A 26,724-nucleotide genomic window follows, 5' to 3' on the forward strand; every position below is an offset into this window, starting at 1 on the left:
AGCAGAAACAACATGCAGCACCAGAGAAGACTCCTGGAAAGAGAGCCGAGGAGAAAGAGAGCCAGCAGCCTGAGAGACAGAGTTCTGGGGGTAAGACTGTACCAGCCCCCCAAAACTCCTTTGAGATCCCTCTGAGAAAAGAGGGAGATGGACTCCTATTTAGGAGAAGAGTTTTAGACATGCAGCACTGGAGAGAGAGAGGAGCTGAGAAGCTCAGAGCGTCCCGGAGCTGGACCGGGACGGCCAGAGGAATGCGGGGGGAGTTGACCTTGGCTCTTCCCCCCCCTTGCACTGCTGCCACGGTGGCAGCCTGAGAGACAGGGCACAGAGGCCCTGCAAGGAGCTGAGTCTCCTGGAGATACCAGACCGTCACGAAGCCCCCTGTGCTCGTGATATGACGTGGTGATATGACCTTGTCTGGGGTTACGAAGCCCGCGGAAGACCCCTCGGTTGGAGGCGATGGGGCCGAGAGAGGCTTGAATACCTCCCTCGTGAGTGCTGGCAGAAAGCCAGCTATCAGCTGCTGCATGTGGAGAAGACAGACAGACTGCTGCCTCAGAAGATGCTGCTGCTTAAGGACTGGAAGGGATCTGTCCTTCTTTCCCTCCTGGACTTTTATTTGGAGGGGAGAAGAGATCTGATCCACTGTAAATACATATGTCATGGTAGAGATAGTTTGTGATCATGTGTATAATGTGATATGGTATTTATTTGTACAGTCATTGTAATATATTCCCTTTCCCCCACTCTGAGTCTGGTGTGTTTTGTCTGGAAAAACCCATCTCACATTAGGTTGAGATGTGGGAGGGGGAATAGAGCTGGGGATTGGATTTTGGGGCTATCTCAAACCATGACAAGTATTTAAGTTTTGAAATGGTATGTGGTTTAGCATACATTTTGGCTAACTTCATTTCTGTTCTCTGGAAAAACAAGGAATAATTTTGATTCTATTAGGAATAAATTCTTTACTGTGAGGGTGGTGAGGCAGTGGAACAAGTTACCCAGAGAAGTTGTGGATGTCCCATCCCTGGAAGTGTCCAAGGCCAGGTTGGATGGTCTAAGTGGAAGGTTCCCTGCCCATGGTGGGGAACGAGATGATCTTTAAGCTCCCTTCCAACAGAAACCATTCTATGACACTGTGATTCTGTGATTCTCTTAGGTTGAGATCAATATGATTCAGACATCACAGGCCCTTTTTGGCCAGACCTAGCACAGGCTGTGGATACTGAATGAGTCTGAACTTCTGTATTGAGTTATTTTCAGTCATTTGCTGTCACCAAAATTGCAGTCTGTAGAAGAGGTGTTTGAGTGCATTGTTTTTTGTGTAAAATAATGTAAAGCAGCTGCTGCATTGCAGGAAACAGAGGAACTTTGTATCATCGTAAAATACGTTTTAGCAAAAACATTTTTATAATTAGATTTTTCATGTTTTCTAGAATTTCTTTGTAATTTGCTTAACAGAGCAAACACTGGGGGATATGTAGTGAAATCCTTTTGCTTTTTCTCTGAGATGAGAAGGTAATTTTTGGACAGTAGTTCTAGTTTTATTTTTCTACTTTCAGATTCACTGCTAGCAATTTAATCCAAGCTTAGCGGTAAATGAACATATGACTCGTTCTCTAGATAGCAGTTTGAGAGACAAGTCTTTACATGTCTCACTTGTTTTTGTTTTACTTTTTAATATTTCAAAATTTGCTTTCAATATTAAAAAAGTCTGTAAGAGAAACATGGTACTTTTCCAAAGCTGACCAGTCATTAGTATTGACCTAAAAGTCATTTTTATGAATACAAGCATCTGCTGATCTTTCAAAAGTATTGACATTTTTAGTAAATTTTTCATTACATAGTTGTGGGAAGGCTCTTTCTCTTCTCTTATTGCAAATATTTTGTACAAATTTTCAGTTTAGGAGAGGAAATTTTAAAAAGTTCAAGAAAAGCAGTAGTCTGGAAAACAGTATAAAAAGTTCTAGAGGGCAATAGAATCGTAGGAGGGGTTTAATGTTTTTTAGTTCTAAATACCTGGTATTGCTGTGTTACTTCTCTGAAACAGCCATTTATTACAGTGGAAGAAAAATTAAGCCAAGTGCTTTTGAAAGTAACCCCACTACTCTCCACATATTTTAAGCTCTCTAATCAGAACAGTAGTTTAAATATTGTTAAGTTTACTGACTTAATTATAAAATGTTGCAATACAGTAGCAAATGCAATCAAGAACAAGGAAGTACATCTGATTCCATGGAAGAACATGGGATATCAGATGCATTACTTTCCTCCAAGAGAAATCTTCTACCTGAAAATATTTCTACATGTACTGGGTTAAAGCAGGTGAATTTAAAAATAAATTGTGATTGCTGCAGTCCCTGCAGAAAAGTTTATAAAATATCCATGCTGTATTGGAGTTCTTTATAGAATAGCAATATTATGTCTTTTATGAAAAAATTATTTTCCAGATTTTTTTTACATCTCATGACTTGCTTAGAAGTCTGTCTGCATGACTTGCTGCTGAAGGCAGCATTTCAACTCTCAAAATCTTAAAACTGTGACCAATCATATGGTTTATCATGACTGTGACAATATTTGTTATTTCTCTATGAGCTACTGCTTCTGAAGTCATGTGAAATTATGAGTTTTCAGCTTTCATTAAGCAATAAAAAAGAAGTTTTTGGCCCTTCATGGTCTATAGAGAACAGCTTGGAAATGTAACTCTAACAACTGAAAAATCAGAAAGCAGGTCAATCTCTCAGATTGATTTTTCACCCAGCCTTATGGTTTTGTGGAGGGGAGTCTGACTCTCATCTTCTGCCGAGACTGACAATATTGTCAATATTCTGTGTTCTCAGGCAGTGTATTTTATCGTTTCTATCATCAAGATCAGTCTCAAATTTTATACAAAAACAAAACTATTGATAGACGAAGTGACAGTAGAAATATGGGAAAAAGTGAATACTTTGAAAAGTAACTGTGCTTCTATTTTTAACATTTTCTGCAGGGTTATTTATCTGTATATATGTAATTATAGGTGTACATATAAGTATGCATATATTTACATATGTACATATATATATGTACATATGTGTGTGTGTGTTTGTACGCACTTATAAGTGGTCTTGCAGAAGAAGAGACAAGCTTGCACTGTCCTGGATAAGGCTTTATGGAGTTTATCTTAAGACCTCTGATAGCTCAGACACTTCTAAGATTCCTGTCCTTTTGATATTCCCTGCTTGGTTTCACATGGTGCATCCAAACTTGTCTCCTCCAGCCAGGAGAGAAAAGTACAGGGCAAAGTTTTGCCGTAATTATAGATGTAATAAACTACTTTTATATTTCTTCAGGAGCAGTTAACTGAGAACATCCAAAAGCTTAGATCCAGCAATCTACTATTTTAAGATTGCCCAGAACAAGTTAATTTTAGGTTTAGTGCTTTGTAATTTAAATAGGGAACTGCACCTAAAATTTTAAGATTGGGTTTTGCAGACCTTAAGATTTGCTTCTTTGAGTTTATTCGTATTTATAATTGAATTGTGTTTAATAATTTGCTGTTATGTACACAAAACTACTACTACTACAATCCCAGGTTAACTAATGGTAGTTGACAGCGTTTTTGTTTTTTCTCTGGGCTGTTTCCGAGACTCTGTAGTGTGATCTCACCCTGATCTTAACGAGATCCAGCCAGAAGTTAAAAAAGCAATTCCTTCTCCATGCACACACACACTCCAGAAATGTTGATGTGGTTGTTTAGTTGTTCAAAGCAGGGATTTGGGAAGTGGCTGCAGCCTCTGGGAGCTTGTGTTTGTTGCAAGGGACTGGTGAGGCATAACCAAGTCAAGACCGATTGTAGTCAGCAGGATTCCAGGCATCGTACAAGACCCACGCCTCCAGAGGATAGATGCTTCTGAGAGGACTACAAACTTGAGTTTCCAGCTAAATCTGGAGAAAAATATCAGTCCATGGCCCAAGACTAATCTGATAGTCCCCACTAGTAACAGCTTTGCCTTCAGCCCTGTTTTGAGAGGACTCAGTCTCTGTACATGTGCTGCTCCTACAGGACGGGTGCCACCCGGGGAAGCAAACAGCTCTGAGAGATCCCCGGCTGTCTCACCCCATCCCGCAGAGTGTATGTTATCTAAAAAGTAGTCAGTGAATTGCATTTATTTGCACATCTGAAGAGAGCAGAGGAAGAGACAAGGGAACATTAACTGTTGAGGGGTTTGTTGTAAATGGCACAGAAATGTGGTTCACGCCTGAGCAGCACATTCATGAGGCTGATCTCAGTTTGATGTGGAAATCCAACTAGTTTCCAACAGGCTTTCCCACAGCCATCCACCGGCTGTTAAATTTAACTCTCCTGCTTGGAAAACTGTGTATCTGAAAGTGGCTTTCCACACAAAAAAACCAGGCTGGATGGAATGCATGGTATAGACTTGCTTCATCTGCCTGCGGGTGCCCTTCAAACAGGTTACATCCAAGAGGAAACTTTCTGGTTAAGTTTCCATAGATCCAGAGAGACAGAAAAAAGTGGGAGAAGAAAATGAACAAGACAAAGGCCTGGGTGTCTTTGACTGCATCTTACCATATTAAGTAGAGAAAGGTTTATACCACTAAAAAAACCTACCTAAAATCAAAACTAAAAAAAAAAAAAAAAAACAAAACCAAAAGAAACAAGGAAAAAGTCCAAGGAAACACGTTTAAACAGCTAAGGGTGAGTCAGCATATAGGCAGCTAATGCACATGACTGGTGAGATTATCCATAAATCTTTTTTCCCACCTTTTCTCTCCCCCTCTTTCCCTAAATTACAGTTTAATGACTCTGCTTTTTAAAGCTTGTTGCTTTCCTGAAGCCCAGAATTTCCCTATGTCCTGCAGAGAGGTCAGCTCTCTTCCCCTGCAGCCACTGAGACATAGAGCCACATGCCTGTGGGCTGGGGGCGGATTTTAAAGTCCCAAACACATGTTAAACCTCATTTGCTAATGATTAGGTTCAGGAGAGAATAACTTTGATTGCACAATAAGCATTTTCAAGGCCATTTTTTTAACCTTGCACAGAAAGGATATTCAGTACCTTTGGTCATGAGTGTGTTTAAGTGAGAAGATAATACTGCAGGGCCTGGATTTGTAGCGTCTGCTGAGGCACCGAATGCCAAGGATAACCGCTCTTCTAATTGAAAAGCACCATCATTAATTCAGGTATCTCATGTAACTAAGGGTAACTAATAAGCATTATTAGTTAAGGTATCAATTACGTGGGGTGAATGCAGTTGTAAGGTCAGACTCTGGTTGACCCGATTTTTGTAAGTAACAGGGGAAAGGGGTCTCAAGAAGTTCTCCAGCTCCCTTCCAAAGATCTCCTGTAATGTATCTTGCTTAATTACTGATGCCAAAACCCCTCACAACCCCCTCACATCCCTAATTCAGGCTGTCAGTCCAGCATCTTTCACAATAGTTAATCTTTTACTGGGGAGATGGGAAGCCGGGGTTCGTTGGGTTTTTTTCTTCCTTCTCCAGAGTTGCAATCCTTGCTAGAACGGATGGAAGCACATGCACTGACAAGCCTGCTGCGCTAATCCTCATGGGATGCCCAACTGCCTTGTTTCCTGAGTACATGGTGTTCATAAGCGTAGGTTGTCTGTGATGCAACTCCAGCCAACACCCTGAGTGTTTCATAGTCTTGACACAACTTGATTCCAGGAATAACTAGAGCCAAATCTGCTTTAACTTTTCTCCTTCCTCCTTTGCACTTAGCTCGATTTTGTGCCCATGATCCAAGTTTGTAAATTCAAACCACAACTCAGGAGAGGAAGGTGTGGCTTCCTCCTTTGTTCCTCCAGATAGACTTGAAATAAGAACAGAGAGAACACAAAATTTCTCTTCCTTTAAAGAAATGCATCAATTCAAAGCAGTAGGTACTCAGTAATGTTCATCAGCCTGTTCAAGCAAAGCTCCTACTGACTGATTTCATGTTTAGAACCTTGTTCCTGGGCACTGATGGAAATTTCCAGGGCAGGAATCCTAGTACCACATTAATAAGCCTTTAAATAAGGTGTTTAAAGAAGTGACCTCGCTTCTATCAACGTGTTTCAATACAAATGTTTGAAACAGTGGTAGCTGCTGTAGGTTTAGCGTTGTCTTAAACAAAAAAACAAAACCCAAGAACCACCACCACCGCCCTTTTCTGAAAGCCTGTTTGTGCCTGCAAGGCACAAAATGCTGGTTTCTACTCACCTCCAAGCAAAGGGTAATAGCGGATGTTGTGTTACTCTGATCTCACCGATGACTATTTTTACAAAACAGGCTACAGTACATTTACTAGTACATGATGGAAGGACATAAATAATTTAAATAACAGTTGTCAAAATAAGTGAGCAAAGTGCATTTTGTCATAAATTGCACTTGTTTTTTAAATGTGTTTCTCACTTAGTTGCAAAATTCCGAAATTTGCAGTGGATCTCCCAATCCTTAATGTGAATAAGCAAGCCTCTACTCTCTTAGCCATAAGTTTAATCTTAACTAGAAGGGAATTATTTAGTATTACTTTGGCAAAGGTTCCTCCTTAATATTCTTTTACAGCCACAGTCTTACAGTGTAATGTAAGTTATGCATGTATCCTGGTGACTTGGATTTTAGAGCTAAAAGCTGATTATGGACAGTAAAGAATTTCAGCTAGCATAAATATATAATTGTTTTAAATAGAGTTTTAACTACAATTCATATCACTGGCTGCTTCATTCCTTCCATTCCTTCCATTGGGATGCAGATGCCAAATTTATAGTTGCTTAAGGAGTATGTAATGGGAAGTTATTTTGTAGAGGTGTAATACCAACATTAATGTCTACACAGAGAATACATCTGCTTAATTTGTCTACGCGCTTGTTTTTGGGTATAATTTAAGTGATGGAACTCTGTTGTCACCAGTCTGTTTTTTACCATATGTATACAGCTGTGTTTGTTCTCCTTTATAGCTGGGGTTGTTTTTTTCACTTCCTTTCTCCTGAAGCTAAAGGAGGCTGCCATAGTAGAGCATCTCTGCAAATCAGAAGTGAAGTCCTTTTTCCCTACCATTCTGTGGGTGCCTGTGATGTCTTTTTGCTTTGTTTAGAGACTGGCCTATTTAAAGAGAAAAAACATGGCAGAAAACCTACAAAAACTGGCAGTAGGTTTCAGGTGCACTAGTAATAACCAAAGTATTTTTTTAAAGCATTTAGCTTGCATGGGCTAGTTATGGAGATGACAGTATGTTTTTAAATAAATCATCCCTGGGTAAGTATCACTGTGAATCCATTTTAGTCTGACCTTGAAATCAAAGAGCAAATTTCCTACATGTTACTCAGAATAAAGAGAGACAAAACAGAAACACTTAAATACAGACTTCTGGAGGTAAATCTGGCATGCATGGTGACACGCCAAGGATGAACTGGAATAGTTAAAAATATTTTTGTTTGGAGCTGCTGACAATGTGGGTGTATGCAGTAATCAGTGCCAACACAGAGAGACAAGATAAAAAATCTAATATCCAGATAGATAGATAGATAGATAATTAGATAGATAGATAGATAGATGTCAATAAGAGACAGATGTGATTGTCTGTACAAGTACAATGTTTTTTCCATAGGCCCAGGTGTTGTCTTCAGAGGTGTTTTGTCCTGATTCTGGACCTTTCATCTGGGCCATCGGTGATTCAAATTGGGGCAAAGCATCAGCATTAAAAAGGCCTTTGTTTTGGGGAATAAACCTCAAAAAGAAACCTTTTATGTAAAGGTACAAATGGGATCTTCCCCGATTTAGATATCCTACCTTTAAATCGAGTTTAATGTTTCTACCAGAGTGAGACTGGCTGTTTACATAATTTGATTTCACATTCCATATTAAGTTTGCAGACAGTTCCAAAACTGTTACATGAGGAAAGGATGTCAGATGACACTAGAAACCAGCTACTGGCAATTCTCTGATGCAGCAGGGTTACTTGGGATGCTTGTAGATCCCCAAACAAGAAGTGCTGGAGAAGAAGATGCTAATTCCTCATTTCTAGTATATGTATATGCACAAATACAGTTCTGTACATTAGTTTTGTCCCTTTCTTACATTAAGCAAGTGCTGTGGCATGGGGAGGCAAGATTATAAAGTCCAAAAAACTAAGAGGTTTGGGAGCTAATGTCCATTTAGGATGGATGTGCTTCTGGGTGAAGGGAGTTCCATCAGCACCAGTCAGAATAGACTGAGGTGATTTACTGTGCAGTCACAGCAGGACATTTAACTGCTGGCAGATAGCTGGTGTCAGACTTTCATGGACTTTTATTTAGAGAAAGGGGAGGTCCAACAATCAAGGCACCTCTATGGAATTAACAGGGAAACCAGTCAACAGGGCACAACTTCCATTCCAGTCTTCTAAATCCTTCAAATTTTAACACAATTTGAAGCCAGCACTAGAGTTAACAGCGATTTATCACAACTTGGTATTTAAGCAAGGAGCCTTAGCTGTTCCCAGCAAAGTCAATAATTCTGCTGTCTGCAGAGAAACGAGCACCAGCCAAGCTACTATCAGAAACCTCCATAGAAACGATCCAGGGAGACTGTTTTTCACCTTTCTAGTGGTTGTCATGGTCTTCAAAAGGCACAGTTCCCAAACTAATTGTGTCTCTCACAATATCTCCTATAAAACATTTTTGGAATGCATTATTACACATCAGTACGTAAAAATGCCTTACTCAAAAAAAATCTGTTCCCTGTGTGTATTCAGATTCATGCATTCAGCCTTGGTTAACTAAAATAGTTTCGTTGCTTGTTTTTCCCCTCAGCTCTGTAGATGCAGCACAGCTCACAGTTCATTTTCTCATGTGTTAACTGAGGTTGGACAGGTCAGGCACTTGGACTGGATAATCACTGTGGGTCCCTTCCAACAGAACTGTGCTTTCAGTGAAAACCTTGCTCTTCTGCATTACTAATTGAATTTTGAGGTCCCATATACCTGCAGGTACTTCCCAAGTTTCTTGGTATTCCCACTGTAGCCAGCAGTAAGGATCTCCTGAGAGCAATCAGATTTGGGGCTGGTGTCCAGAGGGAGGGGCCTGGCTCTGCACTGCATAGACAGTCTGCAGACATAAAATAGGTAACAGCAGTAGGTGTCTAAAAATAGTTGGATTAATCTGGGCTACACTTTCATTTGCAAGACCTTTGCTGGTACAGCAGCCCAAAAATACCATGCATGGTAGGTAGACTTTGGGTTGCATGTGTTATATAATGTAAGTAGCTCATGTTGTGTGATGGGGAACAGATATTTCAAACAATTAACTGCTGTCACCTTCAGTGGTACTTCTGTCCTGGTCTTTGGTAGAAGACTCAGTGTGGTTTCAGAATTGATCCAGATCCTTACCACAGATTTTAAAGACCATTTGGAGAGATCCAATTGTACTTTTGGCTGTGAGAAGCACATAAGGCTGTGTCTTCACCTTGGCTTTAGTGGAGAAGGTTACCAAGCTTTCCAAAAACCTCTTAGAGGCTGCTACAAAGCTTTTGGAAACAGAATTTTGGAATGGGGCAAAAACATGGTCTCAAAACTGTTTTTCTTGTTAGATCATGTGAACTAGAGTTGTGTAAAGATATTAGCCACTCAATCATGAACTGATATCCTAGACACTTGTCCTGCAGGCAGTCTGCTCTCTGGGAATAGGGGTCATCTTCTTTAAAGGTCTTTGCAAATGACATCTCAGCATGGTGGTATGGATGAGTTGCTGGATTTGCAGAATATAGGTATTTAGTCATAATCACTTGTGGTTATTTTATATATATAGTCATGATTGGTAGATTTTGTGTGAGATACATATATACACACACATATATATATGTATGTTTCTCATGACATTTTAACTAGAGTTATTGTAGGCATGTTGCCTGTCTTGATTGCAGACACTGAACCTGTCTATATTTTGCATTTATTGTGCGAAAGTGTTTCTAAAGCGTCGTGCATGCTTCGAGCACCTCACGTTGTCACAGCAGAGATGATGGCTGTCTAGTGATAGACACGGGGAGCTCCTTTGTTCGTGGGCAGATGAATGTGCAATTGTACACTTGATTTGTGGAGCACGCCTGGATGAACTGCATCCCATAGAAGCAAGATAATCACTGTTCATTAAAATTTGTTTTAAGATACACACATACAGACTTTAATTTCTGTATGTTCTACTTTGACTTCAAATCAGTATCATTAATGAAACTGAGTAATTTGCTGTTAGCTGACAGTGTGTTTTTCGAGTACCTAAATTTAAATATCAGGACTATAACTGCAGTGCGTATTTTTCCCATGTAGTTTCTTTACAAATGGCATATGCCTCATTTGTTTAATCCCTACTTCTCTGATTACAAAATAGCCAGGTTGCATAAAAACAACTAAATTATATATTTGCATACAATACTGCTGTGGCTCTGCAGAAGCCATTTTGGGCTGTTCAATGCTAACAATTTCTTTTATTAAAAGGGCTTGTTATTTCACTAGCGGTACTGTAGAGTTCTTCCAGTCTTTTGCCTGAAAACATTTTTTTCATCATTCTACTCCAATTCCTGCAAATTAAGTAAATAATATTTAGTAAAATAAGTAATAAAAGACAATAAACCAAAGTACTGCTACTGTAGTTCTTTCTGCCATTTAAACCTATGGGATTTTTGCAAATTGGATTTCAGAGTCTTTGGGTAGAAACCAGCCTTTATTTAAGTGTTTGAATAGCACAGTGGGACCCCAATTCATGGCTGGGCACTGACAAAGTAATGGTACTAAAAATAGTTTGCAGAGTTGGGCCCTCTAGTAGCAAAAGAAAAGTCAGAGAATGCATAATTTCAAGAAATGCTCTGGTTGTTGCCAGTGGGTCTGCTGTCCCTATTGTTATTTAAAACCAGAATTAGCTGTGCCTGTTATCTACCGCACAGTCTATCCATTTGCGGCCTGCTGGCTTCATTCTTTATTACCTTTCTAAATCGAGTTAAACATCGATGTTCTTTGAGAGACCACAGTCAGCATTTGGGGAGACACAAGCTAGGACTCCATGTTATGAATACTTCAGTTGCAGAGATGACTGAAGAGACTCCTGCTGCTCCCCATGGCCATTCCTGCTGCTCCCTGCCAGGATCACTCTAGCTGTGTTGGAGCTCTGAAGCAGATCTGGGAAAGGAATTGGTTTAAAGCTTTGATCTGGCTTTTCTCATGGGCTTAATTCACAGGTCCATTGTACTGTGCAGAGTTGGCCCAGCAGCAGGGCAGTGGAAGAAGGGAAGGAAAAATTGGAGAACTGTCTCCACCACTGTGTGATTCATCACACAGAATTGTGCTCCCAGTATTGTGTGCATGCTGGAAGCAGAGCCTTGGTCTTCAGCTCACAGGCAGAAGGGGAATCTCTCCATTGCTGAAGAGTGTAAAGAGAAAGCTGGTTTGGCAGTGAACAGAGCGACTCCCCTTAGGCATCCTGAAGGGACACTGAACGTGCATACTCTGCCAGCAGATACCCAAAATGCCGTGTGGAGTTTGCATAGGTAGGCATGTTCCCAATTCCAGCATTGCATGAACTGTGCACTTTAGCATAAGAGGCTAGAACACAAATTAAAACTTGCTTTCCAGGGGAGAAGAGTAGAACTATTGGATCACTTTTTTTATATACCATGTTCACAAGTCTTACCTTTTTACCAGGTTATTTACTGGTGAAATTCTTGAGACTGAACCAGAAGCAAAAGGTTTTTTTAAAAGCTTTTTTTTTTACTTTCTACATAAAGCCATTAGTATTTGCAAGATGAAAATCTGGCGTGGATTTGTAGCAGTGGATTTAGAAGTGCTCACTGGAGTGCTCAGGTCTGTGTAATAGCAATGAACCATATTCCTATGCAATGAAGAAACACCTTTCAGCTATATCAGAAGATGTAATTTCCTGAGATATTAGAATGAATTTCTCATCTAGAATCTGGGCCAAGAGGTTAGAGACAAAAGTTCATGTTGGCAGGGAGTGCCCAATGATCACAGAGACATCTCCAGGATTCTCCATTAGGGCCACAGATACAGTAATCTTATAGGATTCTCTAACCAGAGAAAGCCAGAAAAAACAGGGAGGCCTGAGCTGCAGCAGCATGTTGTAGTTACGCCCTGATGAGGTGAGATCATTTCTCTTTGTAATCTCAGAATGGAAAGTAGAAGCTGAATGATAGTGTCATTAAGAAGTTGATATTTAACACATTTACAGCTCTTCCTGGTGCCCATATCCTTCGGGGCCAGTCCTCAAATCTGGGACTTTTCCAGAGAAAACCCCTTCATTATCAGGGTGAACCAAGTGGCTGTTCCTGAATGTCTTACACTGCTTTTCTGTGAAGGCTACTGTTCAGTTTTGCAGTCTCTGCCACATAGCTTCCTTTTTTTCCATTTAGGCATTTTATGTGTACAATGTTTAAATACTCTCTCTCCAGGAACCTAGGGCATGGATCCTCTTAGCTAACCTCTTAGTCAACCAGTGCCAGCATCCATTTCTTCATGATGCACCCTGGTGCAGCCTAAGTGGGAATGAGCACCAAATACAAAATCCTTGAAGGGTGGGTTGGAGGTGACAGTGAACAGGTTAAAAATAGCTTAGTGAAAGATGTTCTGTCTGTGTTTGTTCTTGGGCAGTGTGTGATGGTGGCTGGGCTTGTGAAGCAAATCCGACACTTTGGCCACCTGAGCCAGGTAACAGTGAGGCAGCTGAAAGATGGAGTGTGAATGCTGGACATGCATTGCATGCTCCTCTTCAGTGACCGTGCGCCAAGCTGCCCTGTGCTTACCGCGGGGTGAGGGCACACACGGACGGCTCCGGCAGAGCATCTGTTCTGCTGTAAATCCAGACGCCCATTCCCTCACAGTAATGTGTTCACAGAGGCATGCCCTTAATTACCCTAAATAGACAAATGCACGATGCAGACTGAAGATTCCAGACATATGGACATGCCAGAAGTTTTGTGTCTCTTGTGGGTGAGGCTTTAAAAATGTCTTGAGGGGTTACCAAAACTTGTTGCTACTCCAGATCTGCTTTTGAATGATGTGTCAGCACTTGTTTAAGATAAATATTGAAAGACTTGTAGAAATCATCAGACAAAATTTTCACAAGTAACTCGGAAATCAAAGTCTTGTTGACTTCTAATGAGACTTTGGTGTGCAAATCACTTGGGGGTTTTTTGAAAATCTTGTCCATCTTCTTTCTAGCCAAAATGCTCCAGTATCAGAATTCTTTCTTTCTTTTTTTTTTTTCTTTCTCTTCCTCTTTCTTTTTCTTTCTCTCTCTCTTTCTTTCTTTCCTTTTCTTTCTTTCTTTCCTTCTTTCTTTCTTTCTTAATTTATTTCTTTCTTTCTCTCTCTCTCTCTCCCTCTTTCTTTCTTCCTTCCCTCCTTCCTTCTTTCCTTTTTCTTCCTTTCTTCCAGCAAAAATTTAATTGGGATCCTTACTTTTCAGGCATTGGAAGAGAAATACCACATCCTATTAGATATTTTTCCCTTATTTTTGAGGCACAGAAGTTTGTCTGCACATGAATTGTGATAACTCTTTGGCCTGAGATAAAATGGTAGAACTTTTCCAGTTACAAATTCTTACCAACTTAATTTACTACCATAGATAAAATATCAAGGGTGTTTAATAATAAACAAACCATTATTTTTTGTTTACTCAAATTTTACTTACCCATGTGAATTTCTTGACTGTTATGTCCATTTGTTCCTATATTGCAAGTGGAAATGAAAAGCAAATCAGTGGCAAATCGAAACAATTTGGCAGTATAGACATAATAAATTATCCAGCTACAAAATGATACCAATAGAGCTAAGTAAATAATTCCTCTACGAAACTTCATTACTTTGTGGATTGTTTGCAGGAAACATCTCATTATCTCAGTTATGTGTATGAATTTCTAAGAAGATTATTTGGTGTGTAATTTCCTTGTCAAATTCCAATATCCAAGGCCTCAAAGGAATTTAGGGCTCTTATCCCTTACCAGAATCTATATCATTCTTTATATCAGTAGAAATGTAAGCATTAAACATGCTAATCCTGAACATTGTGGTACCTACATTTCACATGCTAATTGGAAATTGTAACAACCAAATTAAGCATGAAGTTGCAATTCCTGTCACCTCTTGTTTGCCATTTAATTGCTGGATACCTACTCTGAGCTCATCATTCATCTTTCTTGGTAATCAGTGAAGAAAGGAGCTGCCAAAGAATCGTTTATCCAATATGACAAGTAAGTAGGTGGGTCACTCTTCTAAGGGCCCTGTCTTTCTCTACTGCTTGTTGAAGGAGCCTAGATAACAGTGTAGGCTGGTTGTCTGTCTGGGATGGGTGAAATGATTTTGTCTTTGCAACCACCACACAAACTTCAGAGCCAAGTGAGCTGATGCTCTGCACAGGGAGTTACTTCTCATAGCTCAGCACAGGCAGAGATGGACTCTCCCTTGCCACTTCTCTCTGTGATTTGCATTTATCTGGGGTTACAGTCTGCAATTATGTGTGGAAGTACCCACCTAGCTTTAATCAAGTTATCTGCAGAAGTTCAAGAATCGTCTGAGAATCATCTCAGAAATCCACACAAGCTTATTTATTTACATCTCTAACCTTAAAGACGAGCTTCTGTGTGGGAAGGAGCTAAGTTCTGTGTCTTTTTTTTATGCTGTTCTACTTTGTGCAGAACAATTACATATTTATTTAACTAGACAGCAAAGGGAAGTCTAGGAGTCTGTGATATGGCAGATAAGGCCTTCACCTTAACCACTGAGTTGCTGTTCTGCTTCATATTTCACTTCCTTGCACCCATCAGTCCATACTGGTGTGTTCTGCAAGCAAAGAATCTGAATGATGAATGAAAGTCTTTTTCCTTGATATGACATTTAGCCCAAAGCCCCTCTCTTTAAAGTGACGTGATGCCCTTCTGTCTGACTTTTAAAGGTCAACTTCTACCTGGTATTGAATTATTTTCTGCCACTAAGTACATTGGTTCCATCCTTGACTTACACTGGGTATGTCCCTGCTACAGCACCTGAGAGCATGTCCCAACCCTGGGTGCTGGATGCCCAGCCTGGCTGCTGCTGACTGCTCCTGAGGTTGAGGATGGAGACTGCACCATCTTCCAGGCATGGGCTTCTTTTGGAAGGAAAACCGGTTTTACAGGCAGCCAGAGCGATGTGGAGCACTCCAGCAGGTCAGGTTCTGTAAACTTCCCCACAGGACATGGTTGATATCACTTAGTTTTGACAAAGGGGAACTTTACACAACATCTTGCTTGGGATGGCAGCAACCATATACAGCATCATCTCCTCAGCACGTGGTGTGCTCTGTCACCATTTGTATACATTTCTGGGCAATCATATTTTCAGGAACATGTGTGTGATGCAAATTGAGACAGAAGAATATGCAGGTGCTTTGGATAGCCTCCAAATTAAAATGAGAGAAAAGGGGCAAATCAAGTAAAGCACAATTTGCAACCCATCAGAGAGTTTCTGTGCCAAGCAGGAACTCCCCAAAACCCTGAATGACTGAATAGCTCATTCATTCTGAACACTGGCTAGATATTCTTTGTTTTGTACCTGTCATGTTTTCATGAATTACTTGTTTTCTTCGCTCTGTGGTCAATACAGCCCACTTAATTTCAGTACTTGGACTTCATGCCTGACTTAAGAACTTACTTGTTGCAATCTGCCCATCCTTCATTTATCAAGCCCTTCCGACCAGGCAGCATTACTGGTATTTAGAGTCTCTGGTGAGTATACATCCAGATACAGTCTTAATAATCACCTAGGGGACTCTTCAAATGTCATAGGTTGTTTTGATCTCTGTAGTTCACTTTCCATCTGCCCAGAGAGAGTCATGAAGCCTGATGTGCAGAGTGGTGAGCCCTCTCTGCTGCCTCCCTTGTCACAGCATCAGTCGCAGGGTGGAAGAGGATCTCTGCCTCAGATGGGACCTACCCTCACTGCAGCTCTCTCCCTGAGCTTGGTCCTGCAGCTGGGAGAATTATACCAGGGTCCTTTGATTTGATTTTATTTTTAAAACAGTAGTGGTGTACGCACCATGCTAATTTTTCTGTAGACCTTTCTGTGGGTGCTTAGGAAGACTTGGTTGCAACCAGATTGATGACGATAAAATGGTGACTAGTTTTTTCCTGCACAACCCAGTAGCTGTGGAGGGCCATGCTGGATTGTAACTTTGATGATCCAGAAATTTCTCCTTCAGACAACAGCCAGTAAGGGACAATTTCCAGATAAAATCAGACTTTCGGACAGATTTGGAGAAGGCATCATTGGAAGCATATTGAGAAGTCTGCACAGATGAAAAAACCCACACTTTGCCATTTTTCTGGTCCTGCTTGTACCCCACTTGTAGCTCCAGCTTCCAGACCTAGAGTATATATTCCAGAAGCCTCCTCAAACCCCCTTTCCTTCATAGGGTTTCACCTAACTCAGGAGCCCCATATGACTCTGACAGCTTGAAGCTCTTGTTGGGGATACAGGAGCTGGACAAACAGCACCAGTGCAGCCTTGTAACTCTCTTTGTGCCTAACTGGGAACTGTAAAACAAGGCTGTGTCTTCTCACTGATGTATTTTGAAATTGAGGCCTTTTTTTTGTGTGAAATGTTAGACACTGTGTCCATGAGAATAGCAATAATTATTTTCCAGATGGAGGCTGGACATTGTTCATTAAATGAAGTGGTGGGGCACATGCTGAACTGCAAGAATAAAGCAAGTACCAAGTGCTACAGACAGAATGCCCTTTCTCTGCGTTCTGTCTGTTTGTGATCAGAACAGTGTAAGGGTCCTGGGGAAAACACAACAATAACATGATGTGATAGTACAGGTAAAGGGTACATATTGATTCATTCCTGCAAAAACCTATTAAATAAAGTTACTTGTTCAACAAATTAAGGGGTGAGAACTGGTTTTGTAGGCTTCATGGTGTGTATTTGCTTTGTTTTGTGGTAACTGTGTGTGTGTGCATATGTGCAGTCTTTTAGGTGGTTTTAGTAGGTATAATTTCCCTTTTCGCTTGGTTAATCAATTCACAGAATGGAAATTTTTGTTTCAGGAAACTCACAATGAATATCTCCCTAAAGGTGGATAGTTTGTTCCACCTATTAATCCTGCATAAGCTCTGCATAACCAGCAAGGGAGTTGTAGCTCCAGAGAGTTTCCAAACCCTTTTGTTCTAATACTTTGATTTTTCTAGTGAAGTCTTTGGTTTCATCTGAGTATGTTTCTTAGCTTATTGCATATTTGACTGAGGATCCTAAAGCAAGTAATAGGATGATATAATGCACAGAACTAATTCCCAAATGCTGCTGCACATTTATGAATAGGGTTGGCTTGAAGGTACCCTGCAGAATCTGCAGAAGAAATACAAATACAAGTTCTGGGTGATGATCAGAGCAGCCACCAAACCACTGCGAGCCACTGGGGACTGTGTGGTTAAGCACCTTATGTGCATGCTGAAGATACCACTAAAGGCAGTGTCTTTTTTAAGTTCACTCAGTTTGTGCAGTTCCTGGTGCTTCATATTAAACCCCAGTCTCTGGAGACGAAAGCAATAGATATGCAAAGACTCACAATGCAGTGCAAATGGCTGCACAGAGCCACAGCGTGTGGAATGCCATTCATCTGTGACAACCTTTTTCACTTCCTGCAGAGCACCCCACAAGGAATTGTGAGACCAAGAACTGATTACAAGCAGTCAGTGAGAGACATGCATGATAAGGCATAAAAGCAGCAATCTCATATGCATTTTCAGTTTCAGACAGCACCAGCTGAGACTATCAGACTCCTTAGCATTACATTCTTTAAAATCTTTCTGCTTGCTACAGTTTAAGTCTCTTGAGCAGGATACTGCTGGACAGCCAGTTCACTGTTCACAGTGAAGGGTAAGTGTGCAGCAGATCAAGAGAATTCTTTGAAAGAACCTGTAAGCACTAAGGAAGCAGTTACACACACTTTTTCAAAATATTTTAACTGCTTGTTAGTTCAAGGAAGTCATTATGATCCGTTGAATGCAAAAGTGTTTTTCTATTTTCTTTGAATGCTTGCATCAGCAGGTGGGTGGTGGGATATATGAAGCGTCTTGGGTTGAGATGAGTTAACCACTTTGAAAGAAGAAAGAGTGTCTCCTAGGATTTTTCCTGATTTTTGAATCAAACTTCTAAACTCGGGAAATTTTCACATGGTGGATAGGCACAGGCATAAAAAGGACATAATTTCTTGGGACAGATTTTTATTCTGAGGTTTCCAGATTGCACTGTAAAATCAAGTTCAGAAGGTGTAAAAGCCTTTTAAGATATTTTCTGGAACAAGGCTAGAGTGTGAGCTTAAGCCCTTTGGAGAGTTGTCCACCAAGAAGTCTAATTTTTGAAGGAAAGGGTGAGGAACTGAAATTCCTGCATCAACCATCTATACATGGAATCCATGTGTCTTCATTTTGTTTAACTTAGTAAAGTTGCTGAGAGATTTGCTTTGGTAGGGAAGCTGGGGTTGTGTGTGACTTGTGAAGAGACTCTTGGCTAATATGACAATTTGAGGGCATTGAATAGCTTAGTGAAACACATTTTGGACAACTACATTTTCAACCCATCCTGTGTAAACCAACTGTGTTCCACAGAGCAGCTGTGATAACCTCTGACTAATTGGCTTTTCAGAAGGTTACCTGCTGAGAGCATCTGCCATGACATCCATTCTCCCAGAAATGTTTCATCTCAGAATTGCCTGATGCAGGCTGTAGAGCCCAGCATCATAGGCAGGAAGTGAGTTATCTCTTGAGTCAGAATGCAGAGGAAAGGATTTGCCTGACCTTGTTGAATGTTCATCATCTGTCTTTAAGCTCTGAGCATCCTGCCTAAGAAGTCTTTTGAAGGCCACCCTGAAGCCTTCCCTGAGATGTGCCATTGATCCAGACAGTGAATCTGAGAGCGAACCAGGATTCCACATACCCACGTCCTCAATGACTTATCGTGGCTTTCCCGCAGTGCCAGGCAGTGCCAGGCCCAGGCAGGCTGTGCACAAGCTGAATGCCAGCTGCCACCTCAAAGCCTTTGTGTGGACCTGGGACCGCTCAGAGTGAGCAGGGTAGCAATACATAAATAACTCTGAGGAGTTTATTGCATGTAAAGTCATTCTCTCTCCCCTAGATCTCATACAGGAATATTTATTCAGGAGCATATTTGTGGTGATGGTATCAACAGATATTAAAACTATATCCAGGAGGATTAAGAGTACCTGCTTGTGGGAGCAAGTTGTCCAGAAGAAGAAGAAATCCTGAATTTATCCTTGCAGAAATAGCCGTTCATGTGTCGGCTGCTGTTTGTTTTAAAGACTCTGTATTTTCAGCTTTTATAATTATTTTGCATGGCCTCATCAGTATGGAATGCTTGGGATTAGGATTACTGTGTTTGATGCTCTAAGTCTTGTGCTCATAGATCCACCTTTTCTGTCAAGCTACTCCCAAACCAAAATCTTGGTTTCCTGCTTGGCAATCAAATTAAAAAATCAAACTAAGAAGAGACTTCCTTCCTTTTCCCCTTGGTATTTTTCCACCGTATTGACAACTGCATTTGACAAACAACATTAAGTAAACTTCAAGACTGTATCAGCTACCTGTTCTTAATAATGAGGGGGAAATCAGGCAAGTCAGACCAAGACATGAACTGGTTGGGAATCAAAACAAAATTGACAGTCTTATCAAAAACCATCCACAGCTCTGTATTCTCTCTCGGCTGCTGGGTGTTGCCCACTGATTAATGTGTCGCTGCGTAACACACGGGCTGCTGGGCTGTGACACGTGCAGGGAGGCAGTTTACTGTCTCTGTGCAGCCCTGAGGCCTGACTTGGTGCCTGTACAGGATGGAGCTGCTCCGATGGGAGGAGGCGGCTGGAGCTGGATGGAGCAGGCTTCTCTGTGCTGGCTCCAGCTACACGCCTGCAATAGCTTGAGGTAACCTTGGATCTCTGGCATTGTTGACTCTGGTTATCAGCGACCTTGTTGGGTAATAAGGATGTGCAGCAATAACTGCATTTACCTTCAGGTTAAAAGAACTGGTGCTATTCTCCACCCAGAACAGTAATGGGAAGGTTTAGTGATAGAGTGAAACCAAATGTTGGTACAGTTTCAGTCTCATCTGACCTGGGGTGAATGGTTCACGGCCTTGCCAAGGCTGCCCCATGGCAGCACTTCCCAGCTGCTGCTAATCACCATGGTGACTGATTGGGATCAGTTCCCCAAGCAGGTATTTTGCTTTTACAGTAACTTCCATAAGCCTGAGAGAGACACCTCATGCTCTCATACCTCAGTGGTAATAATTCAATGCACAATAAAGAAAAGGATAAATCTACAAATGGGCTGCCAGGCGTTTTCTTTTACCAGTGTACAAAATTCTTCAAAGGTAGCAGTATCTGTTGGGGGCCCCACAGCTGGACACAGACATGACCTGGAGTATTGTGTCCATCTCTGGAGTCCCCAGTACAAGAAAGACCTGGACCTGTTGGAATGAGTCCAAAGAAGGGCCATTAAGTTGATCACAGGGCTGAAACACCTGTCCTGTGAAGAGTTGGGGCTGTTCAGCCTGGAAAAGAGAAGGCTCCAGGAAGACCTTATAACACCTTCCAGTACCTCAAAGGGGGGCTACAGTGATGCTGGAGAGGGACTTTTCACAGGGTCATGTAGTGACAGGACAAAGGGGAATGGCCTTAAGCTGTAAAGGGCAGGTTTAGGTCACATATTTGGAAGAAGTTCTATACTGTAAGGGTGGTGAGACACTGGAACAGATTGCCCAAAGTTATGGCTGCCACATCCCTGGAAGTGTTCAAGGCCAGGCTGGATGGCACTCTGAGTAACCTGGTCTAGTGGAATATTCCAATTCCCTGCCCACAGAAGGGGGTTTGGAACTAGATGATCTTTAAGGTCCCTTCCAACCCCAACCCCTTGATGATTCTGTGAACACTAATTAGGAAATAGCAAGATGCAGCAAGTCTGCAATAATGTACAGCATATTATAATATCTTAAGTGACATGAGACACATGAAATGAGATACCTGTGGCCTTTCTAACACAGGAAAAATACTACTAAATGTACCTGTGAATGCAGTTTTTCACAGACTCCAAGGAATAGTTGGTAGATGGATGTTTGGAAGTAGGCATTTTTCATTATAATCCCATGTTTGAAATATGCTGACTTTAGAAATATATTATAAAATTAGTTTCAGGAGAATAAACCTAGCAGAGATAATAGATGCTTGTTTCCTTTATAGGAATCCCTCAATTATGAAAATGTGACAAATAGGTAATACCTCTAGGTTGACTTTAATTAACATATGTTTAAAATGAATGTAAAATATGTCCCTTTCTCAGTTAGACAAAAATCACACAGGTACTCAAACACTAAAATACATCTCTGGCTTTGAAATTATTGTTGTCTTTCTACAGCAGCTTCTTGAAAATGTCATGTGAGATTAGATCTGTACTCCGTTGTGTTGGTAAGCGTACAAACCCCCTGCAAAGGGCGGTCTTTGTTCCAAGAGCTCAGGCAAGGTTTTCAAAGACAACTGCTCATTTGTGATACCTTTTATAAAGATCTTACTTTCAGAAAGAACTGGATATGTACTGTTAGAAGACCAGAGTCCTCAGAGGAGTCTCCAGCTGGGCACCCAAAATTATATAGGTAATGAGGAAGAATAAGTGCTTCTAAAATGCTGTCCTCAAAAGACAAAGTGAGAAGAGTAGAAACAGGATAGATGACCACTAAATCCTCAGTTTGCTTGCTCTAAATAAAGAGCCTGACAGAATTGCCACTATTCCCTTGCTCAGTGTTGCCAGTTGTATCCAGACACCTCTGCTACGTGTCCTGCCTGACTCAAAGTGGTTGTGTTCCCTCTGCAGTGTGGACAGAGCTCAAGTTGGGATCGTCCCATTTCTCCTCATTCACGAGTTTCTATCTGAAGGGCCAGCTGACTCATTTCAAACTTAAGTACAAGTAGAAGCTGATGGCTGAGACAATGTGGATGATTGGAGAATTTCAGCGTGAGTGCAATCCTGAGGCCTGACCTGATATAATGAGCCAGTTCGCCCATTTTATTTTAGTCTTGCAACTCTGTGGCTAGGCAAGGTATTTTCCATTGCTTGGGAGAGCTTTTTAAATTTTCCCTTCTTTGCAGCAGATAAGCTCAAAAAAAGTCCTGTTTCTCCTTTGTGAGAAGGATCTCTGTTGATGCTACACAGATAGGAGACATCCTGTAGTTCACCTGGAATCAAACAAATTTGAGATGAGGTACCAGTTTGCTTCTCTCCAAGTTTAAAACCTCCCCACAGATTTTCCCTTTACCTTCAAACCTGCTTAATGTCACCATTGCTTTCTTTTCTGTCCTGGAGGACACAGTCAGTTATCTGTCTAGACTAGCTGAAGGCTCAAAACCTTTGCTTTATTCTGTGGAATTAAACGGTTGCTTGGTCCCAAATGTGAGTCTTTCTCAGATACCTACTGACATGGGTATCTCATGTAGAAGGTGGTAGTAGAGAACCTGGAGATTAAAAGCAAAGCAGCTATAAAAACAAATGAAGAATAGCACTGTAATCAGGTAAATATGCCCACATAAGGAGGGAAATAACTGAGCAGACTGGTTGTTATTGCTCCTCTATTTCATAGGGGATATTTACACTGAGGGGTCAAGTGTTCATGGCAGGGTGTGGGTGGGTTTTTTTAGTCTTATGTAACACATACTGATTTATCATCCCATCCTTTGCCTGCTTGATCAGACCTTCATGTCCATTGCTACAAGAGTTTGGGGTTGGGAGAAGCAAATATGGGCAAAGTGACAGCTTGGCAGAGCCAGTTAGCCCACACTGCACAGAGAAGAGCCCACCAGGCATGATTTTGAAGGAGTGAGAAGCAGAAATCCGCTGCCAGCCTGAGTTTCAGCTGATGTGAATGCTGCCTTGGCAGCATCAGTATCCCATTAGCTTCACAACTTGGAATCTGTCCCAAAAACCAGCTCTTCCCACACATACAGACACATACTTTCAAGAAAAAAGCAGGATATCGCTGGAAAGGGTGCAAAACCCACCCTGGTGAGTCCCATCCCAGCACTGCCCTGGGCAGAGATGGGGTCCATGAAACTGGTGATGGGCGAGGGCTGTGTAAGAAACAAAGCTGCGTCCCAGAACATTTTAGTGGTGGACTTGGCAGTGCTGGGTTAAGGGTTGGACTTGATAATTGTGAAGGTCTTTTCCAACATAAATGATTCCATGATTCTATGAAATAACATGGTGAACTTGTCTCTGCATGGCTCCTTGGCCCCAGAGGCCTGAGCCTGTGATGGGTTTACATGCATTTACGTGCTACGGAGTGAATAAACAACTGAATGTGCTTCAGCCTGAGCAGTCCTGCATGGGCACTTGTCTCCTGTTCAGAGAGGCAGAAGGGGGAGCACAAATCCCCATCAGAAAAAATGTACAATCATAAAAATATTTAGGTTGGGAGAGGCTTCAGGAGATGGTTTCAGTCAACTGTCCTCAGAGCAGGGCCACGTTAGGTTGTGTAGGGCCTCGTCTGGTTGAGTTGCAAATATCTCCATAAGTGGAGGTCCCACAGCCTAGTCAGGTAACTTGTTCCAAAATTTAACCACTCTTACTAGGAAGATTTTTTTCCTTGCATCTGACTGGAAACTCTCTTGTTGCATCTTATGTCCATTGCCTCTTGTCCTTTTGCTGTATTCCTCAAAGAAAAGTTTGGGTGAAGAGGAGGAGAAATTACAAGTAACCTCCACATTCTCTTCCTTTATGGAGTGATCATGTTACACCTTTGCAAGGGCTTTCAGCACAGAATAGCAGCCACCAACATTGAATGTACTGAACTGCTTTTAGCAGAGAAAAAAGAAACTCTCTGCAACCCCCCTCATTATCTTATGGGTTCTGAAGGGAGGAAGGATGTGGGTGAGCTGTTTTCACATCTTGTACACACCAGTGGCCAATTCTCACCATCCTGACCAGCAGAAATGGTCAGGGAATATTAAATCCTACTTGGGCATTTGGCAGAGCCTTTCCAGCATTTGGCTATCAAGCCTTCAGTAGTTAATGCAAATCCAACCAAACAGAAGAGCCTGCTCTGTGGGACTCGGACTACAGGAAGAGTAAGCAGTGCTTTCACATGAGGCAATAAAATTCAAGTAGGATTTGTTAAATCATGCAAATGATTGCTAGTGTGCACTTTATATTTATCTAAAAAATTGATTAAGCACTGAGTTTTTTGGTTGGTGAGTAAAGTTGATTAAAAAAAAGTACTAGGGTCACAATATATATTCTAGGAGTACATTTACTAAGCTCAAACCTGACTTTTTTAATTTTTGGTGAAATACATGATAATGTTCTATACTCACTATCTGGTTTTGAATTCCTCTTTTGTTTCTTACAGCCCCAGCAGAGAGCTCTCCATAAACATTTCCAGCCTCTAAAGCTGCTGTCCTGCCACTTGATATGAAAGTGAACTTTCCTTCATGAAAAAACCACAATAAATGGCGCTGCCAGAAAATGACCATGGAGGATTGAAGACAAACTTGAAGTAAAATCAGCAGACTCAGATGATGCATTCTGGGAAGACCTGGTTTGCTGTGGAGTAAAAACGTGGTGCAAAATATCCAGTGCTAATTTGTTGAAAATGGTCATTTACAGACCTTTAGCTGGAAAATTTCTTCCAGTTTTCATCACTGTGCATAACTTTTGAGTTCCCTTTAGGGGACTGTCTATGCCCTTCACTAGAAGTCCTGTTTTAGCATGGCAACTACTGGATTCTTTTATTATGTATGCAGATGGCATGATGTTTTAGGAAAAACTTACAGCAATTCTCCAATCTCAGTGGATATGTTCACAATATTACACCCTGATAGGAATGTAAACGTCTTGTATGTGTTAGTTTTGCAGTCTAATGGTATTCTGTTAAACAATATCAGCACTTCATATGTGCTTTCCTCACAGAACTAGCACAGTCCATATATATATATATATATATAATGGTCTTTTTTTAAAATACTGAGGATATGTTTCAGTATTTGTGCTGAGACTGCATCCAAACTGAAGCCCACTACTATCATCCCTTCACCAATTCACATTAGATTGTGTAGATAGATTTGCACGTGGCAGAGATGTGACTTCTTTTATCAAGACTTAGAGAACAGCTGTCACAGAGGTAGCCAAGAACAGGGTAGGTTGAATGAGCTGTAGAACGCTGGGTCTGCTCTCCCTCTAATCCACCACATATCAAAGGTTCTCATTTCTAGTGTGCCAATGTGTTTTCTTACTCAGAGAGGGAGAGGCAAGGAGAGAGCCTTTCTCAGAAATGTGTGTGACCCTGGGTTTGGTCTACAGTAAAACCAGAATAAACTGGAAGAATTCAGGTTCTTTATGCTGGCCACCATTTATGTTTTGGGCAGGGCTGGGGAATCATAGTCCAAACCAAACTCTCTGAAAAAGGTAAAGTGTAAGATTATACTTCTGAGGAGCAAGACACTCCCTTTGGAGAGGGCAGACTTCTTCATTAACTTTTTCCACTTTCTATCCAAAACAGTATTTTGGTAGGAACTGGGAATAAGCAAATGGTTCCAATAAGCCTTTCAATATACTGTAGCAGGCTCAAGACTGTTACATTCAATCTGAACATTGTTTTCTGTTCAGTCTCTGAATGGCTGGTCTCATCACTGGTTGTATCACAGCTGGCTGTGGTACTGTTTCTTCAATGGGGACTCAGTTGAATTAATGTCTGTCCCTCACATCAGGACCTTCGTGACATTATCTTTATAATGAACTGATGTCATCAACATACTGAGGGGGCTTATCTATTTGTTCCTTCTTTCTTTGAAATCAAAAGTAGCTTTATTTAAAGACTGTCACTCTCTCCAGCCTGATAGACAGGTACTATACAGTTGCTGTTAACATTTATTCCAAATTGGGTGAGACACAATACTGGTGTGAAGATGCAGTGATGGAGAGAGTGTGCAGCTGGAGTCATGGCTGGGCTTCGTGAACGAAGATTTGGGAAGGCTCTATCCACATTTGCTACAGGCACGCTGGTGGCTTATGAGGCCAATACGTGACAGACAAATCCAATTGCAATCGGATTTCCAGCCAGAGTAAATCAAAGGCAACTTTCTAGAGGAAGCTCCTGTGTTAAAATTCTTAAAAACTGTTGTGCAGTTCATTGCTAGAGAATGGAAGGTCAACCACTGAGGGTGCCTGTACAACAAACAGATAATTATCTTCAGGGTTTAATTTTTTTCAGATGGTTATGGGCTTAGGTTTCAGCTCTCCACCCATCTCAGATTCAGCATGTTGGATACTTCTACAGTATTCAATCCAAAAGAAAATTATTTTTACTGATGACCAGGATTTTCAGAAGTCAATAGTGATTTCTGATGGTTTGGGTCTTTCCAAATAGAGCTCCCAAGAATTAAAAAGCAGTAAAATTCTACATTTTCTTTCTGAAAATCCTAGTCCCTAATTTTAAATTAATTGGTGTAAAAATTCTCCTTAAGACATGAGAATCTTTGCCAACAGCGACATTTGCACTTTTTAGAACTTTTCATAGGGTTGCAGGTTGGAATCTGATACCAGTAGAGCCTGTCTTGCAAATGGCACAGGTCCACTGTAAGCTTCAGCGAATTTTACAGCTCTTTCTGCTACAGGTTTTAAAAATGCACTCTGGCAACTGACATCAATTTCATG

General features: G+C 41.1%; 1 protein-coding gene across 2 annotated transcripts in view; it reads left to right on the plus strand.

Annotated features, from left to right (window-relative positions):
* SAMD12 (sterile alpha motif domain containing 12) overlaps nucleotides 1-25,392 on the plus strand; it is a 169,280-nt gene extending 143,888 nt beyond the window's left edge. Inside the window, exon 5 of one of the 2 annotated variants that reach the window (XM_029959267.1) lies at nucleotides 24,422-25,392. In XM_029959267.1, the coding sequence (XP_029815127.1) occupies nucleotides 24,422-24,444 (23 nt within the window). In that variant the 3' untranslated portion in view covers nucleotides 24,445-25,392. The remainder of the gene's footprint in view (nucleotides 1-24,421) is intronic. The other variant, XM_018077356.2, reaches the window with a different exon arrangement.
* The last annotated feature ends 1,332 nt before the right edge of the window (nucleotides 25,393-26,724 follow it).

The sequence above is a fragment of the Manacus vitellinus genome, unplaced genomic scaffold (assembly GCF_001715985.3).
Source record: "Manacus vitellinus isolate BGI_N305 unplaced genomic scaffold, ASM171598v3 scaffold_1_pilon, whole genome shotgun sequence".
In the NCBI taxonomy this organism is placed as follows: Eukaryota; Metazoa; Chordata; class Aves; order Passeriformes; family Pipridae; genus Manacus; species Manacus vitellinus.